The sequence below is a fragment of the Cydia pomonella genome, chromosome 4, assembly GCF_033807575.1.
Source record: "Cydia pomonella isolate Wapato2018A chromosome 4, ilCydPomo1, whole genome shotgun sequence".
In the NCBI taxonomy this organism is placed as follows: Eukaryota; Metazoa; Arthropoda; class Insecta; order Lepidoptera; family Tortricidae; genus Cydia; species Cydia pomonella.
This window is the reverse complement of record NC_084706.1, coordinates 28,104,245-28,123,364: the sequence shown is the minus strand read 5'-3', so window position 1 is coordinate 28,123,364 and position 19,120 is coordinate 28,104,245. Positions and strand designations below refer to the sequence as shown.

Genomic DNA, 19,120 nt, shown 5'->3' with positions numbered 1-19,120 from the left:
TGTATTTGGTCGGTTAACCAATAAATGTTATAACTACACGCAAATGTACAAATTGTTTGTTTACTTTTATTTCAATATCTAAAGATATAGAGCATAATATGTATAGTTAATGGATACATTTTTTAGTCTTTGTGTGTTATGTTTACAGGGTGTCATGTACCTACCGATTTATATGCTTGTAACACCTTACTGTATTATGAACACGACTACAATGAAATAAAGAATAAAGAACACGCGGTGAAGGATCAAAAGTTTTTTGTCTTGGCAGAGTAAATTTGTCTGCCAACCTTTCATCAAATTTCAAATATCGAACGTCTATCGAAACACTTCAGACATACCATGCACAGACTTGGTAACTTCAAATTCCAATGAAAACACTTATAACGTGTATAGTGGTACTTTCACATTTTGTCCTTGTAAAGTGACAAGCTTCAGGTGCAGGGTTCAGCTTTAATTTCTAGGCGAGTTTTATTACGTATATAATAACAGGCAAGTTAAATAAAAGCTTGTAAAACGTACCAGCGATAAGCCATTTTCCACCATCGTTTTATCGCATTTGTCAACCAAGTGCACTTCTTCCTCGAGCAGTATGAACCCGACGCTTGCTGCAACCAACGGGCATAACACCTCAGGCCGTGATAATACATCAGCACCCATCACTAGATGACATTCTTTCTCTAGCCCGCCGTCTGACGCTTCTCTGTCAGTTACCTGGAATTTTGATAATATTACGATTTTGAATGTCTCGTTAAATAATTAAACAAAAATTAGAGTGAAATATTTTTTAATAAAAAATCATCGAATGCACAAAGCAGTTTAAAGTACTACCACTTTGTGGTCTTCATCAGCAGTTGGTTATTACTAAATAATGCTTTCCGAGGGAAAATTCAAAGGTATATTGTGACTAACTATGAAATATACCCTTTAAAATAAAATAAAAACATAATTATATATGGCGTGGCATATTATACAAAGATTTTGATAATTTAATGAAATACAATTTTAGAATTGATCACTTCATAATATGGTTAGGATAGGTTTGGCTTTTTCATGATATCATGACATGACCTACCGACCATTTAATGATATGATTGCCACATCCATGATTCCAGACGAAGAAATGTTGAAGTCCCTTCTCTATGATTGGGATCAGTTCCTCATGTCTGAGAATCGTGGTCAGGGTTGAATTGGGAGTGGATAATCCGCCTCCACTGGTTTCTGTCCAGCGTAAATTACGTTAATAAGAGAAAGCTCACCCTAACTCCCAGTGAACTCGTAACAGCGCTGTAGCGTGACGCGTCGACCCCGGCCGCGAGCGTGGCACTCACGCGGACCGCAGGCTCTCCTTGAAAATCTATAAACGCACGATGTTAGTAGAGCAGATATATTGAGTAAGTACATTTACAAAATAAGTAGGTAAATTAGTATTGTTTCCGAGCGTAACTCGTAAAGTGATTAAGCAAAGCAGCTGCTCTTCACAAGGCTTCCTTGCACATTTCACTTGACCATTTAGCCAGATATCGCCCGGGAATCGGGAAGCTATGACTAACGAAATTTGTCCCTTGCTCGGGGCCCTGACAATGCGTTTCCGTTTATTAAAATTAGAAAGTGGTGCATGTCAGGTTTTAATTTAAGCAGGATAATCAACCAAGTAGTTAAATATTGAGGTTTTTAGTTACCTTGCACCACTTGAGGCAACAGTAGCGCTTCCACGGGCCGCTTCAATGCCGCTTCCGCAATCTTGAATTGCTGCACTCCAAAGTTCTCAATCACCAACTGTACTGCAGCAGTCAGTGCATGCCTTTTGTCCTCAAACACACCGTCGAAAGGTAGAAACACAAATTTTTCAAGCTTGGGCGGTGCTTGGATGTTGATACGACGCGGTGCCAACGTAGTTGTCAAACCTCTGAATTCTACACCACCAGCCACAATGACTCCAATACTTGGATAGCGTTTTACAGGTAAAGCTCCATCTGTAGCCGAGGCTACTTCTTTACGCTGTGCTGCTGGGTCAATAACTACTCTCTCTATACGAGCCGGCAAATATAAATCACGCGTATCCGCTCCGATCAGGCCAAACTGTAACGCTGTATCCATAAACGATATCCAATTGTCTTCCCAATTGAGCAAGCCTTTAAGTCCACGAGCATCAGAGCTCTTAATTCCACGGAATATTCCTTTATAATGATAACCACGGAGGCGTAAATCTTTATAAATGTCTTCAGGATCCAGTGAAAGTTCCTGAGAAATGTCCATTTCTTCGCCCTCAGCTAAAGCGTTAGCGGATAAGCGCTCAGTGGAAGCGTTAGAAGTAAGCCGTGCTGTACCGCTGACTACCACTTCACCACCTTCACTGATTTGGAAGTCTCCAGTGCCATCTAGGAGTGAAACAAGAAAACGCACAGGTGCTTCGCGAGACATTATGGTTGCGCGTCGGATGTTTACGTTCTCAAGTACGACTGCTGACTGCTCGATATCTTGATTATTCATCTTTGCGATTGTGCGCCATATCAGCGTCTATTTAACAAAAATCAGTCAGTGAATCACGTTTGCAAAGGCCAAGTTCTATTAGGTGTCGTATTCAGTACGGATCAAACGCTTAAAAGATTTTTTTTTACTTTATTAACTAATCCCCGAAATAATAACAGGCTTGTCAATCAGTGGATGAAACGAATTCCAATGAAGACCTTAAGGGTACTTATTCGTTAACATGTTACAAACAAACGTAAAAGGGCCACCGATGGTCAAAGAAGACTATTATGGTTAGTATGTTCAGCGAAACTGAATAATTTACTCGTATTGCTATTTGATCCATACAGAAAGAGACACCGTATAAACTATTAGCATAAAACTCACGAGATATCCAGTAGCAGGGAACAACACCCTCCCTTCAATATTGTGGCCGGCAATAAACTCTTCCTCAGGCTTCGTCAGGTCATATTCGATGATGTTCTCACCAGTGCGGGCGGCGGTAGTGGGATCGACAACGCTCCATTCGATGGAGTGGTCCCAACTGATGTGCGACGCGAGTCCGGGTGTGCCGCGAGATACGGGCCAGGATACAGGAGGGTAGAGACGGGATACCTGGCAGAATATGTGAATTCTTTTTATTGTAGTTTTCTTTCAATAGTGATCTGTATCTAGTACTTATTGAGAAGTTTTTGATGATGCAGTGGAGTTCGTCAAGTGAAAAACAAATATATTTTCATTTTAATTATCATTTTTAACAATGAAAAAAAATATACTAGTAGATCAAGTTGATCTAGTAATAGTAATGGTTAGTTAATTTTGATCAAATAATTAAATTACATAGATGTGGGTGTTAAGGCCAAATGCCAAATTCGAGTGGGATTGGGCTGGACACCGGATCGGTTGGCTACATTAGGAGGTTATCCGTGGCAATGGCAGTCAAAAAGAGGAGGAGGGACGACCTTGACGTATTTCATAGCGACTGTAAAGAGCATGCACCAAATCGAGTGGCGGAAGAAAGGGAAGCCCTTTGCCCAGCAGTGGGAAACAATTAGGCTATTTTATATATTATATTATTTTTATACCAATCGGAGAATCTGAGAAAATTCCATATGATTAGACGAGAACATTATGTATGCAACGGGGCTCGTACTAATGGACCCAGAACTCAACAAGGTTGCTCGTTTAATGTCTTCGGTATTCATCGTCGGATCAGCTCAGCTATTTTTCAGTTTTTGTCAACGAGTATTTGTACAGCATTCTCACAAAAAACGACGTTTATTAGCAACAGCATGAATCACTTTCGCTTTCTCGCTCCTATATAACCTTTAATAAGCGCAGAGCAGTCGTGGACCCACATCTGAATAATTGACTGCAATATACCTGTGGTCCCTTCACTTACCTGAGGTTGCGCGCCTGCTGCATAAATTTTCCCCACAGCTGCCAACAAATGTACCAAAGCATCAGGGGCATCTTTCCTCACAAGCGGGACATGTACCGCTTCAGGCAGCGCTCGTTTCAACACTGCTTGTAGTAATGCATGAGGTGCCAACTCAATGAGTATTGCTCGCGGCGGGATAAGATCCAGGACGCTGGCGAAGCGAACGGGGGAGAGCTGGTTGTTCACGATGTAATCCGCGCTGCTTAAGCGGGCTGCAAAATTTACATTCCTCATTATTTTTGTGTCGAAACGAAGATAACTTTCAAAACTTCTTTTATGACATAGGAGACAAACGAGATAGACGAATAACCTGATAGTTGGTACCTAAGTTAAAGAGGATAGTAGACCACCGCTTCTCCATATAAATAGTCCCAATTTTCCTCCCTGGATATTAACTTTATGTAAAATATTTTTAGAATATTCATTGAATTTTAACCATAGCTATGCCCTTTTGTTTGCTTTACTGTACTGTGACTAATTATAAAATTAGTTTGGAATTAGTTTGAAAACTCATAATATTTCAAAAACATTGGAAAATTCAAACGAAGGCCTGTGGTTCATATATATCAAATTGCGTAAAATATTTTCTGTCACGTTAATTTCAGAAAGGAAAATGGAAATTACGGTCGTAAGTACAAATGGCCATGGACTCTGATCGGAGCACAAAAATTAGGTTGCCAAAGCGGACTCTGACCTTCAAGATCAACGAAAAGTCCGAGTAGAAACATCAATTTTATTGGAACAGCAAATGTCACTTACCCAAGTCAGAGTCCCACTTGTCTTGCGGTATAGACGAAGACAGCCAATGTGGGCTCCTCGGCTTGGGGTGAGGTATGATCTCCTGCAAACGTTTCCTTAGCTGCGGAGCGACACTAGCGATGCTTCTGCTGTGGAAGGCCACACCGGTGGAGTCCACTATTCGTACGAATACGTCATCTGCTGCGAGCTGCTGTACGAACTTCTCCACGGCCGCTTTTGGTCCTGAGATCTGTTAAAAAAACGTTCTTTTACTAAAATAGTATAGGTAAGGACCTCATTATCTTCCTTGCGTTGTCCCGGATTTTTTGCCACGGGTCATGGTAGCTTGGGGTCCGCTTGAAAACTTAAATTAATTCCCAGGATTGACGATGCCACTAGTTTTTGCGAACGCGACTGCCATCTGAATTTTTAACCCAGAGGGTAAACTAGACCTTATTGGGATTAGTCCGGTTTCCTCACAATGTTTTCTTTAATCTAAAAGTGACTGCTAACTATATGAAATAATATTCGGTCATAAATTCCGAAAAACTCATTAGTAAAAGCCGGTGTTTGAACCTAGGACCTCTGGATGAAAAGTCGGGCGCTCTTACCGCTAGGCCACAAGCGCTTTTTTTCAATTACATAAAATGGATATTGTGAACATTACAGTTAACATCAACAAAAACAACGCACCAAAAGAATCTGCCAACCTGGAATACTTTTCCAAATATCTCTACGGTTCGCGTTCAAAAGTATCCATCACAATGGACATATTTCGGATATTTCTGTACGTAGAATTATTTATAAATATCTTTTTTTAGCTATTAGAGAATGGAAGATATTTTTGACGCGTAGTATGATTCACTACTTTGCTGACTATACATCATGGTAGTTTTGTACAGTAAGTAATATATTACTTACTCATGAAGGCTAATCATATGGGCAAATGTTTAAAACATGGCGTTCCCGAGTATGGCCTTCTTGTCCTAGCGCTGTCGTCGTATATATCTTGCAGTGGTCGCATTAGTATGGTTCCAATAATATAGTTTCTCACCCTTTTATCTCACCCAGGCCGTTACCTGGGAATAGCCTTGTGGCCTGTGAGAGCCATGGCACCCTTCTTGCAGTGATCGCCTTCGTATAGTTTTACTGCGATCGCACAAGTAAGATTTCTTACCGTAACGCTTCCAGAACTGTTGTTACCAGCAATGTCAATGATCTCAGGGAATCACTTTGCGACCTCTTCTCATGACAGACCAACGGCCATGGCACTGTTCTTACAGTGATCGCCTTAGTAGTTTTTTACAATAGTACTACCTATAGTTTTGCAGCGGTCGCACTAGCATGATTTCTTAACGCTTTCAGAACCATCGTGACACGCAAAGTCGATGTCCTTATCACTTCACGGCCTATGCATGGGCCTGCCATGGCAATTCTTTCAGTGATCACCTTAGTATGTTTTTGCAGTGGTCGCACTTGTATGATTTCTTACCGTAACGCTCTCAGGACCGTTGTGACACGCAATGTCAATGTCTTCAGGGCATCGCTTCTTGGTCTCCTCCCAAGACAGACCAACGGCCGCCATTGCTCCAGACGGTAGGTTTGCCTCTATGGTGCAACGCGCGCGCCAGTACGCGGACAGTACTGTTTGCTCCGTCGTTAAAGTTCCATCCACGTAACCGCAGCCTAAAAAATGATCATGAGAACAGAGTTTTTTGGAATACAATTTGCACTACTTCAAAAACGCACACTTGACATTAAAACAATGGCTAAATTATTTCAGTTAGTTTTATCATTCGCGCGTTCATTTCGCTCGGAATTATCCGTTCATGTATTAGCGCAATAATAAGTAACTGGCATCATTCAAATATTGTATTGATGTCAAGTGTACCATCAGGTTCAAATTTGCATGGACAATTTATGAATGATTTCATTCAAATTGGCCAGATAGTTATACTCAAGAAAAATACGAAGTCGACATCACGAATTAAAAGTCAAACGTCAAATTCAAAGTGAGAAGCTAAAAGACACAGGTCAAAATATAATTATGAGGTTTAAGTCAAAAGTTGTAATTCTACAGTTAACACATTCGCTGCCAGCGCAAGCTATGTGCTAGTGTCGTAGCTGATAGCATGTTTTATCCGCTTTGCAGCGAAAAGCGCCTACAAGCAGTTCGCTGGTAGACAATATGTTAACGTTGAATCAGTACCAGCCACCCCTTAGAGTATAGTCCGATATAGACTGGATAAAATCATAGACCTTCCCAACATTCGGAATTATACAGTTTCTTAATTAACACTAGTGTGCAACTGACCAGTTTCTCCAAGAGAATGTCCAATGATGCCGTCCGGATGCACTCCAAGCTCCCTCAACACATCAGCCAGCGCCACCTGCACGGCTACGATAGACACTACACTGTTTATCAAATTCTTAAACTCTTCAGGCGACGCCTCCGATATGACATGCTTAAGATCCATGTAAGGTTTGAGAGCTGCCGCTGAACGCTCGATGCTTGCAGCGAAAACTGGTAAACGGAGTAGGTCACGCGCCATACCAGCCCATTGCGAGCCCATTCCACTAAACACAAACCAGATAGGCCGATGCTCATTCTCACTATCCATCACCTCTATTATAGGAGCATTCGCACTCAGGATGGCGTAACCACGCCGAGGATGGTTAGGGATCGCGTGAGCGTGAACTGCGTCTATCAAAGCATGCAACTCCCCATCCTGAGGATTCTCAGCTGCGAGTTTGAGGAGTTTCTCAACAGCTTCGTCTGTACGGCCTGAAGCGAGGATAAGGCGAGGGGCAGCGTACTTGGCGGGTGGGGATCGGTCCCCGCGCCCCCCTTCGAGGATCACGTGGGCGTTGGCGCCGCCGAAGCCGGAGGAATTTACTGATACCACTCCACCCTGCCATGACGTGTTCTTGTCAACCACCTGAAAGCAATACCCATTAAGAGGAGAGTGGACGACCGTTTCTCAATGCAAACGTAGTCCCCCTTTTCCTCTCTGAATATTAACATTATGGAAAATATTTTTACACAATTGGATCTAGATTAAAGCTATGTCTTTTAATGTGTTCTAAAATATTCTTTTCAACACACTTGCTCAAATCGGCGTTTTTATTCCACCGATTTTTGGTTTTTCAGTATATTATAACACTCGTGATTTTTCATTATATTATCCGACTAAGTTAAGAAGGTAACTGATTGCTAATGATATGTATCGAAACGGAGCCTTCTTAATTTGGGAGTAGATTTGAAAATGCGGACTGGCGGGCGCCGGAGCCCCGCCGCCAATATTGATTAATATGAAGGTTTCTTCTTTTTACTCGCAAGTGTGTTGAAGAACGTCGTATGAAACGCGTGTGCATTGGTCATTACACCTATCGGCTTTCTTATTGTTATTTCATTTATTAAGTACAACCACAACGTATATATTACATATGTTACATCACAATAATCTTAAAGTACTTCACCTGATATAATAAGACAATTATGGAGTACATAGCGTTGTCCATGTATGATATTGGGAACGACACAAGAACTATGGGAATGGGACATTACATTTTATAACATTAAATTTGTAAGGCTTATAGAACAATTAACTACTATATGTACATTATTTACAATTTTACAAATAAATACTAATACAAATATATAATTATTATTTTTGTTTCGGCAATATCTTAGATTTAAATGTGGCTAGAATGAAATGTGGAAATGTCGCTCGCTTCCAGCTCGCGCGCACAATGTCGCCTCGTGTGTAATGACCAACTTAGCACACTTGTATCACAATGTACTATTATAATGTTAATACGTTTTGATGGAAAGGCATTCTAGCCCGGTCATCCACTTTTCTCTGTAATGGGCTGATAAATTTATAATGTGTCAAGCAGAAACGTCTGCAAGCGATACCACGATCTATGCTTAGAAATAAAAGGAAAGTGGAAAACTCACTATATTTATTATGTAAAATATAAATCATAATTTTTAATTCATAGTTATTGTACTATCAATGTAATTTAGCTAGACGAGGACATTAAATCAGAGGTTATATATGTAAATATATGGATACGAACTTGTTCACGCATGAACATTGTTTTTGTCACGTGAATTTAATATGCATTGATAATCTATTTACATTAAGTACTTTTTGTTTATTGTATTGCGCAAGGAGGGTTAAATACATGTCGGCTGAAATCGCGAACTTCTTAACTTCATTTCAAGGATATTAGGATTTGCAACTTTAGACAAAAATACCTCAAGTCGCAAACCTCTTAACTCCTTTGGAGCAGATAAGAGATTTGCGAGTTTGCCCGACGAATATGTGGGCATATCAAGTCCTTCAGTTTCTAATTATTTACAAATATTAGTGGTACTAGTGAACACTAGTTTCATCAAATCACTATTTGGATAACCATAACGCGGGTTTTTACATTTTATCTCAACTTACTCTGAAAATATATTTCTGTTAGAAATTTTGCTCGTCAAATCCCTCGGCCATATCACTGCCTATGTTATACTAAAATAATACTACTATGGTATGCAGAGTAACAATATACAACGTAAAGTTTAAAGAACTAAATGTATTAATTTATTCAAGGATTACAATAGTCAACAATACACTCGTATTACGTCAATAGATAATTATGTCATTCATTACAAATTAAGCTTAAGCTAAACTAAACTAACAAACTACTCAAAGAGGCCCCCGCGAGTTTTTCCCGGCGCAAATGTGCCCATCAGACTCGCTGCGTTACCGCGTTGAATTGCGATGGATAGCCTTTGCGCCAGGAAAGAACCCACGCGGGCATCACACCCCCTCTCCCTAGCTCGCCGCCCTATCTCCCTTATAAAATCCATAGCTTCCACCCCCCAGCACCCTGTCGTCTCACAAGCCAAGGGGATAAAGTAATAATTATTAAGTAGGGCCGAATATTTGTCGTGCTTTCTCGCTGCAGCACATTCCGCAGCGGCCCCCGCTGTATGCACCGTACGGCTGAGGTGCGAGGCGGCAAAAGTGCTGACGCACGTGGCGTCCCACAACAGGCACTTGCCCTTCTCTCCCAAGGGACCAAAGTTAAGCCGTCGGGCCTTTTTCCATCCCTTCGACAGAGACCCGGCGGTTCAAGCACACAAGGGATATTGGCGGAAATTAAGGCCCTCCGAACGATATCATTGAGTGCATGGTGACGCGGAAACCTTCCCGCACAGCGACAACAACTCAATGCGTGTTGACCATTCGCTTCCACCATGGAGCCGCAGATGCATCTATGAGGTTCACAAACATCGCAGCCCAGGCGGAGCGCCACTGCCACACGCATTGAGTCGCTGTCCAGGAGAGTTCCAAAGTGAGGAGCAGGCAGAGCCTGCAGCCACACCCCCGCATCTGCCCTCGACACCGAACGGAGTCTAGCTAAGTCCACCCCTGTGGCCGCACCAATGAGCCGCGGTAGCGTTTCCTTTCCAACGTAAAGTAAATGAAAATAAAACATGCTTTCGGGATTTTTTCTATCGAGCCTACTTTAACACTTTTAATATTTTGGTTGAAGTTTTCCCTTGCAAATATATTCGACTTTCCGTGTGATTATTTTGTTACATTTGCCTTTGGTTACAATGAGTAAAAATTCAATATAAAAACTAAAATGTTGGTGGTGGGTTACATGATTTTAATTTTAATGTTTTTTTTGCTTTATTTATTTGCTAATGATGATTAATTCTTTGTTCACAGGTAAGTTTGACGAAGTTATACTTTGGTCGAAGCAACGCAAAGGCACAGTTTTGAAAAGATAAGTATAACTACTAGGGATAATGACACAATACATATTCAATTTTAAAACAAAGTCGAGTAAAATAGCTAGCAAATAAGCATTTCATTGCAATACTCATACTCATGATAAAAAATACAGGACCAGAACAATTAAATTTTGTTGTGTTTTTTTAACTTCCAAAAAGGAATAAAGTAAGGTTACCATTAGATTCATTACACTTCATCCAAAAAAAATGTATTGTAATTATATACATAAATGCAATATTTCACCGACAAAATCACGGTTTTCTAGTTTTCCATACTTCAAGATGAGCTCTCAGTGACCGTGAGGTCACGTTCACTTATCATTTCGCGAGTGCAGTACAACTCACTATATGTCGGACTTTGACTATCATTTCTGACTTTTGTATTGTGCTTTAATTCAATGGGTCCCATATACAGGGTGATTCATGAGACGTGAGCTGGACTAAGCCTACACAATCAGTAAATGTTAATGAATCGTTCACCGTCATATTTAAGTAAAACAATCACGCTTTTTATCTGTTATTTAACTTTTTCTTAAGGACAAATTTGATTATCTACAATCATGGACACCCTACAACACTTAATTAACAAAGATAAAACCTCTTTAACCGTTATGACAGCACTTTATGAATATATAATACTTTATGTATATAATATGGCGTTGATTATGAAGAAAATAAAATGTCACACATGAGTGAGATACGATTTTATAAAAGTAACCAGACTCCGATGACATTCAATTTGTTACTTATTATGGATAAAACAAAGAGGGTGACCATAAATATCGTAAATAAAATAAAACTCTTTTTTTTTAACAGTAAAAATTAAATTAACGTTAATCTCACAAATACTGGTACGAAACAGTTGCTGATAATTTACCGAATATGCAGTCTTGATCTTGCTCACGTCTCCTGAATCATCCTGTATAAGTAGACATTTGATGTTAAAATGATTGATACCGTTTATAAAAAAATACATGTAGCCTATTGTTAGTGATTTTTATCATGTTTATTTTTATTTATTTTTACTACCTGTATCCGGCCATCACTGAGTGCCGGAATGTCCGTATTAGGGTTTTTATAGTGCAGGTTCCCGGGGATCACTCCTCGCTCCATGGCCAGCACCACTTTGGCGACGGAACAGACCCCGGAGGCCCATTCCGCGTGCCCCATATTTGATTTCAGTGAACCCATTAGTAGTGGGGATCCTCTGTTCTTGCAGAATAGCTCCACTACTGCGTTCAACTCTTGTGGGTCGCCTGCCTGAAACATTGAAACATATTCAAAAATTAAAGCAATCATAATACGCTTAAGTTGATATAGTTGTTATAAAAGGAACTGAATGGAAAATTCTAAACCCACATTTTCTATTTCCTCCTGTGGCACACAGTATGCTAAAAACTCTTTCTTTAGGCGCACTTGTTATTTGTATAATGAATCTCTTAACGATATAGATATTTTTGTTCATAGTTTGTCCGTGTTCAGGAACAAAGTTCGGCAAATTTTGTTTTCTAGAAATTGATCAATTTGGTTCCAGTCATATTTTTCATACTTTTGTATGTTTTCTTACCTTAATTGCATGTAGTACACAACTAAACCGCTAATTTATAATTGCGTAATTTACATTTCTATGTAATAGTTTTCTTAGTAATGTAGGAAACTTTACGCCTATTTTTAGTTCATTTACTTTAGACATATTTGTAAAAGGCTGTTTGTTTTCTAAATAAATTAAAAAAAAAAAGTTATGTTTTACGAAAGTGACTAGGCAGTCGCCTGGCAGTTGTCAGATGGTTCTGACCTTTCAACCCACTGGTAAACTAGGCCTTATTGGGATTATTCCGGTTTCCTCACGGCTTTTTTCCTTCATCGGAAAGTGACTGGTAAATATCAAATGATATTTCGTACATAAGTTCCGAAAAACTCATTGGTGCGAGCCAGGGTTTGGACCCGCGACCTCCGGATTGCAAATCGCGCGCTCTTACTGCTAGACCACCAGCGTCAAAATAATAATTATTATTATTTATTTATTTTCAAACACATGTCTGGCACACAGCGGAGGCCAAATGACCGGACATGGGAAAAACATGTCAAAACATATATACAAAATAATATTAATTACAAATAAACAATAGAAATTCAAAATAAAACAATCCATAATAATAACAACATTTTATAACATTAACATAAAGCGCTGATGGCCTAGCGGTAAGAGCGTGCGACCTGCAATCCGGAGGTTGCGGGTTCAAAACCCGGCTCGTACCAATGAGGTTTTCGGAACTTATTTACGAAATTGTATCATTTGATATTTACCAGTCGCTTTTCGGTGAAGGAAAACATCGTGAGGAAACCAGACTAATCCCAACAAGGCCTAGTTTACCCTCTGGGTTGGAAAGTCAGGCGGCAGTCACTTTCGTAAAAACTAGTGCCTACGCGAAATCTTGGGATTAGTTGTCAAGCGGACCCCAGGCTTCCATGAGCCGTGGAAAAATGCCGGGACAACGCGAGGAAGAACAGAACATAACATTAACATTTTTTTAGGCATATCTCCTCACCGTCCAGTCTAGGGACGTCTGATAAAGACATTTAAATATTGGGATATTTTCGAGCCCAAAACACTCAACTTATCAATCTTATCATTAAAAAGGTCGAACGATATACGTAATATGGATATGACTACAATCGATAAAATAAAAATATAATATCATTTCAAAATAGTATTTTATTCTTGAAATAATTAATCATTAATTTTGACGACCGGTCTAGACCGGTGGCTAGTTATCCTGCCTATGAAGCCGATGGTCTTGGTTTCGAATCCCGGTAAGGGCATTTATTTGTGTGATGAGCACAGATATTTGTTCCTGAGTCATGGATGTTTTCCATGTATTAAAGTATTTGTATATTATATATATCGTTGTCTGAGTACCCACGACACAAGCCTTCTTGACCTTACCGTGGGACTTAGTCAATTTGTGTAAGAATGTCCCTATAACATTTATTTATTTATTTAATCCGCACGATAACTGAATAACTTGATTCAAATATCACTCTGATGTCAGGGTACGTTCGCATTGGCCTAAGTATGATGATAGTAATGGTAAAAAGTGTTTTAATTATGAAACTAAAAGCAGGTATCTATATCACTCGAGCGTGAGAAAATAGTTGACAGTTATCAATGTAATCATGCTTTATATCAATTGATAGTAGATCAAATTAAGTTCCCATACTTTTTGTATAATTTTACCTACGTCCTCACTTAAACATCTATTGTATAAGAGAAAATTGTGTAACAATTTTAATCGATTTAAATTCTATTGTTAGTATTGGCAAACACAATTATTGTTACAAAGTATTGATCATTATTACTTGTTATTGACACCCACAACACAAGCATCGACCTATTGTATCCCATTCCGGATAGGATTAGACAGAAGAAAAAATGGTTCATTATTAGGATGTTATTCAAAAAGAAAATATAAATTATTAACATATGACATTGATTCGAGTCAGTGTAAAGTGTAACTGTACCCCTAGTGTAAATTTGATCGACATCATAACGTGACGTACGCGTTTGCGTTAAGTCTCATTTTGTATAGGATTTTGAGTTTCCAAAACGTCCCGCTTGGCGCGCTCTTTCTAAATCCAATACAAAATGAGACTAAACGCAAACGCGTACGTCACGTTTCGAAATCGAATTTATGTACACTAATGTGGCCATTACTTACACATATTTAAATTATGAATTATTATTGTATCAATTGTATTTAACTATAAACTGAAATATTCGAAAATAAAGAGAAATAAGTTCAATGCGGAGTAGACCAGTATATAACATTTTGATTTGGAAAGACCGTCCAAGAAAGGAAAAGCTTTACTCCTTCTGCTCTATCCACCTTCTGCAGGAGAAGTATGTGGATAAGCGCAAGAGATAGAAGCAACAAAACGACGGTCTTAATATCTGATAGATGGTCTTCTCCATATTGACCTTTCAATAATACTCACTTTAGTGCCAGTCCCGTGTGCTTCAAAATAGGCGACATCTTGCGGCCTCAAGCCAGTTTCATCATAGGTTTCTTTTGTTATTCGTCGCTGCATCTCACCAGACGGATATGTAAGGCCTTGCGGCTTGTGTCCATCATTATTAACCCTCGCTGCATGTACTGTGCAGTACACACGTCTTGCGACATTCCTGCGCTGCAGTAACACGGCCACCACTGCCTCGGAGCGTACATAACCTCGCCCGCTTTCATCAAAAGACGCACAACGACCGTCTTTCCCCAGCATATTCAAACTAAAAAAGTTTTGTGACGTTGCCGGATCTAAACAAATGTTCACACCAGCGACTATGGCGGCATCACAACGGCCCACTTTAATATCATTAACAGCCTGTGCTAATGCGTAAGTAGAGCTTGAACAAGCGACATCTATAGCGAGCGATGGCCCTCTCAAGTCGAAAGCATATGACACCTGGTTGGGGAACATACCGCCAATACCGCCAGTCATAGTGTAGCCATTGCATTTGTTGTGCAGTTTCCCCCATGCTTCATAAGTTTCGGAGCGTCCAACTCCTACATAAACACCTGTTCTCGTTCCTCGCAACTCAGTAGGGTTATACCCAGCATCGACTATGGTCTCATGAGTGACTTCTAATAGAATCCGCATCCCCGGGTCCATAACATCTGCTTGTTTTTCAAATAGATGGAAGTACGCTGCATCGAAGTGCTTTAGGTCTTTTAACTTGCCGAGCCGTAACGGTAATCCTTGCAATCCTGAAATGTAATTTGGTTTTACATTTTGTGTGTGTAGTCTACCCTAATACGAATAAGAACCGTGGCAATATAAACCCAAACTTATTTGTACCAAGCAGATACGTCTGCAGACAATACTACATTTTTTGTGTTAAAGGAAAAAACAAGACTTAAGATTCAAAAGTTTTTTAAGCCCTGAGCCTCGTAAAAACGAGTCGAGACTCGAGCTTCTTTCAGATTATAAGAGACTAAGTGTAAAGCCTGAGTGGACGCTCGAGTTGGGCGTGCAGCGAGGCGGCGCGTGCGGCGTGAATAATAAACAAATGAATATGTATAGGAGCGGCCTTAGTGCGCGCTGCTTAAATCACTTGTGAGCCCGACGCCAAGCTGCACGCCCCGCTGAGCGAGCGTCTACTCAGGCTACACTCACCTGGTGTCCAGCGGCGGTCATCATCAGTAATCATGTCTACGCCTTCGAACAAGTTTCGCGCGAATTCGTCGATGTTTTCTGATTCGGGCATTCGGCCCGATAACCCCGTGAGGACCACCTCCGAGTCAGCTTGGCCGTTTATTGCGCTCGGCATTTTTCACGATCTGCAACGAATTTAATCTTTCGTTAGTTATATTATAAAATACCTAAACTTAACTACTGAAAAAAGTAATTAAAGAGACCCCTTACTTAACCAGCGTGTCCCGAGCATCGGCGTTTAGTCAACGTTGGCGCAACTTTGCAGCGACGCCATTTTCCATAGTTCGGACTAGACGTCGACGCTGAAAAGACGCTAAAGTTCAGACAAACACTCGCTGCATGCGAATACGTAATGTCTCTGTCACACTTACCTACGGCGGGCGGCGCCCTGTTACTTTGTCACTTGCTTCGCATGCAGCGATTTTCTAACTCAACTATAATACATATGAGGGGTTTCTCGCCAAACTCATTAAGTAATTAAAAAAAAACGGAATTACAAAATAAAATAGATCTCATACACTAAAGAAAAAGTGACCAAGTCCACCGGTGGCAGAGGCGGGGATCGAACCCTTACTTACGCAGCTAACGTCCTGACGACTAGACCACCCGGCCACGGCGGTACCCGTCCCAACTGACAGTTTATAATTTAGATATAGTAGTCGGAAAATATACAGGCTATTTACTGAGCAACTTTTACTATGGGACTAACCCCAAAATCGCGAAAAAAAGGCTGTTTCATGCATTTTGGCTGTCTGACTTTGAGATTTTCTATGGGATACTAAATTTTTAAATAGTAAAAGTTGCTCAATATGACCTATATATTCAGCCCGTAAATTATTTCAGGTGACTAAATAAACAGTAAAGTAGGTCTAGGTACCTATGTAGAATTAATTATAAACTACTATTACATCTTTATTTTATACATGACAGGGATTAAATTATTCTGTCATTTAAGCAATGTGCTTCCTAACAGTTTTGAATGATTCACGGTTAGTTTCACTACACTTAAATCGACCGAGATATGAACTGATTACCTTTTGTATTGTTTTCGAGCTCCCGATATTTTGACGCAGTTACATGCATCTTGTTCACGGGTAACTGGAGATAGCGGGTGGGTGTCAAAGTTGTGTAGAGTAGACCACGCTCGGTCTGCCCTCAGTGCCCTCATTCGTGCGCGTCGGCTGCGTTCGCTTTCAACGTTACGTTGAAATATCGGGAGCTCAAAAACAATATCAGGTAATCACGGTCCATATCCCGATCGATTTAAGTCATGGTGTTTCTTTACCAAAACGTTTATTATTTTCGTAGAATTGTTAATACGACTCGCTGAAGTATGACGTTTGTATAAATTTAATTCGTGGACATTACGTCATACGCCGGTCATAATGTTTTTACTGAATTAATACATATTCAGTTAAGGTCGAGGGTAAGTCGCTGGTCCAATATTACAGGGTTCTATGTTATTTTCAAGATAGTTGAAATTCGACTCAATGTTCAAATTTCAGTTTCTAATATATTTTTTTTCTAAACCGAATAGTTTGCGCGAGAGACACTTCCAAAGTGGTAAAATGTGTGTGTCTCCCCCCTGTAACTTCTAAAATAACAGAATGATAAAACTAAAAAAAAATATATGATATACATTACCATGCAAACTTCCACTGAAAATTGGTTTGAACGAGATCTAGTAAGTAGTTTTTTTTTAATGCGTCATAAATGGTACGGACGGAACCCTTCATGGGCGAGTCCGACTCGCACTTGGCCGCTTTTTACACATTGATTAGCATTGAGTTATTATTACGTAGAGAAGCCGTACTAAACAATAGGGAATATTACGCGAAACACTGCGTAGGGGGCGCCACTACCACAACCCATCACAATCTAAGGGTCTACCGCGAAACAAGAAATTCTTAATTTCGTTATCTGACCTCTCTATCACTCTTGCGGATTTGAGCGACAAAGATGACCTTTGTAAACAAACCGCCTTGATTCATCAATGTCACATTTTATAATCTATGAAAACTTGTCAAAATACAATTTAAGTACAGTATGTATAAGTTACTCTATAGTTAAAGATATACTAAGATAAAAGCTTCGTCTGATACACGGTATTTTTTTAACGGTCTCTTCGGGAATCTGCCGAATCCCGCACCAGAACATGTGGCGCAACCGAAAACTGCATCGTCAAAATGATATTCATATTTTAAGATTTTTATCATTGTATGTAGGTATATTAGTCTGTAAGGACATATATATGGGCCATAGTTGCCTGAAAATAAATGATAATTACTTAATTTTTTTTAAGTCTGAGCTTAAAATAAGTAACTTTCTCACAGAAACCGGTTATACACATTTTTTTTTTAATTTAGATGGAAATTTCGGCCGCTTATTCCGGAAAAAACGTATATTTCGACGCTCTCAATAGAATTATAATTTATACGATAATTCCCGTTGGTCTAGAACTATGAAATTTGGCAAGTGATATCGTCTTATACTATATACAGGTTACAGTCAAAAAAGGATGACCCATTTCGTACCTTGTCATAGTAACAATCGTATGAGGTTTCCAGCAACTTTCATGTTGTTTATCACTGTGATAAGGTACGAAATATTAAGTTAAAATAAATTCAATAATAAGTTAAAATCGTACGGAACCCTCGGTGAGTGACTCCGAATCGCATTTTTCCGGTTTGTCAAACTTCGTTAACTAATTTTTCTATTTTATTTTGCGTAAAAAATAATTAATAGCGTTGTTGTAACGCGGACATTATATTTAAATCCACCAAACAATTAAATCCAAAATCAATGACATTTCAGATAGCGATCGTCCGAGATAGTACTTGCGTTTAGTAGCAAATGTATAAACTCATATTAAACACAGATCAATATATAAACAGGCCCTAAGGCAAGTCTACACGCTTATCAGATAAAAATATATCATTGATTATTCCCAAAATGGAGTTGATCAGAATACCGGCTTTTTGAGAAAGTTACTTATTTTAAGCTCAGACTTTTAAAAAATACCGTGTATCAGACGGAGCCTTTAGTACATTATTGACTTTATAAAACGGTCCATATGACTGACACAGTGAGCTATCCCTACTCCATAAACCCTCTCCTACCTTACTCCCGAGAGTCGGTCAGGGTCTCCGTCTCCGGCGTGTCTTCGTCGGTCGGAGTGGACTCCAAGGGGACCCGCAGGACTCTCAGCTCTGGCTTGCCTTCATTGGCCAGCCAGAGAGGAGTCGTTAGAGCTAAATGCTCCAGGGGTGGAAGTGAAAACTTGCATAAGACGCGAGTTGGCACAGTGGCTGTTATCAGCCACTGGGTAGAAAGCGGCGTACACCTCTCGACACCCCTGAGCCGCTCACACCGCTGTTGCTCCTGGTCGTCTTCACGACGGCATTTTCAGGGGCCCATCTAGTGGGCGGCGAGTCACCGCCTGCCTCGATAACTAGTGAAAA

General features: G+C 39.9%; 2 protein-coding genes across 3 annotated transcripts in view; one reads left to right on the top strand and one right to left on the bottom strand.

Moving 5' to 3' along the window:
• Positions 1 to 19,120, top strand: part of LOC133517388 (protein O-mannosyl-transferase TMTC1-like) — a 385,685-nt gene that overhangs the window by 57,465 nt on the left and 309,100 nt on the right. The window lies entirely within an intron of this gene.
• LOC133517387 (fatty acid synthase-like) overlaps positions 1 to 19,120 on the bottom strand; it is a 34,656-nt gene that overhangs the window by 14,132 nt on the left and 1,404 nt on the right. The window contains exons 2-12 of the mRNA XM_061850688.1: positions 15,621 to 15,784; positions 14,445 to 15,211; positions 11,478 to 11,708; positions 6,963 to 7,587; positions 6,141 to 6,334; positions 4,670 to 4,898; positions 3,872 to 4,122; positions 2,857 to 3,084; positions 1,680 to 2,517; positions 1,257 to 1,354; positions 520 to 711 (exon numbers count right to left, since the gene is read on the bottom strand). Of these exons, the coding sequence (XP_061706672.1) occupies positions 520 to 711; positions 1,257 to 1,354; positions 1,680 to 2,517; positions 2,857 to 3,084; positions 3,872 to 4,122; positions 4,670 to 4,898; positions 6,141 to 6,334; positions 6,963 to 7,587; positions 11,478 to 11,708; positions 14,445 to 15,211; positions 15,621 to 15,774 (3,807 nt within the window). The 5' untranslated portion in view covers positions 15,775 to 15,784. The remainder of the gene's footprint in view (positions 1 to 519; positions 712 to 1,256; positions 1,355 to 1,679; positions 2,518 to 2,856; positions 3,085 to 3,871; positions 4,123 to 4,669; positions 4,899 to 6,140; positions 6,335 to 6,962; positions 7,588 to 11,477; positions 11,709 to 14,444; positions 15,212 to 15,620; positions 15,785 to 19,120) is intronic.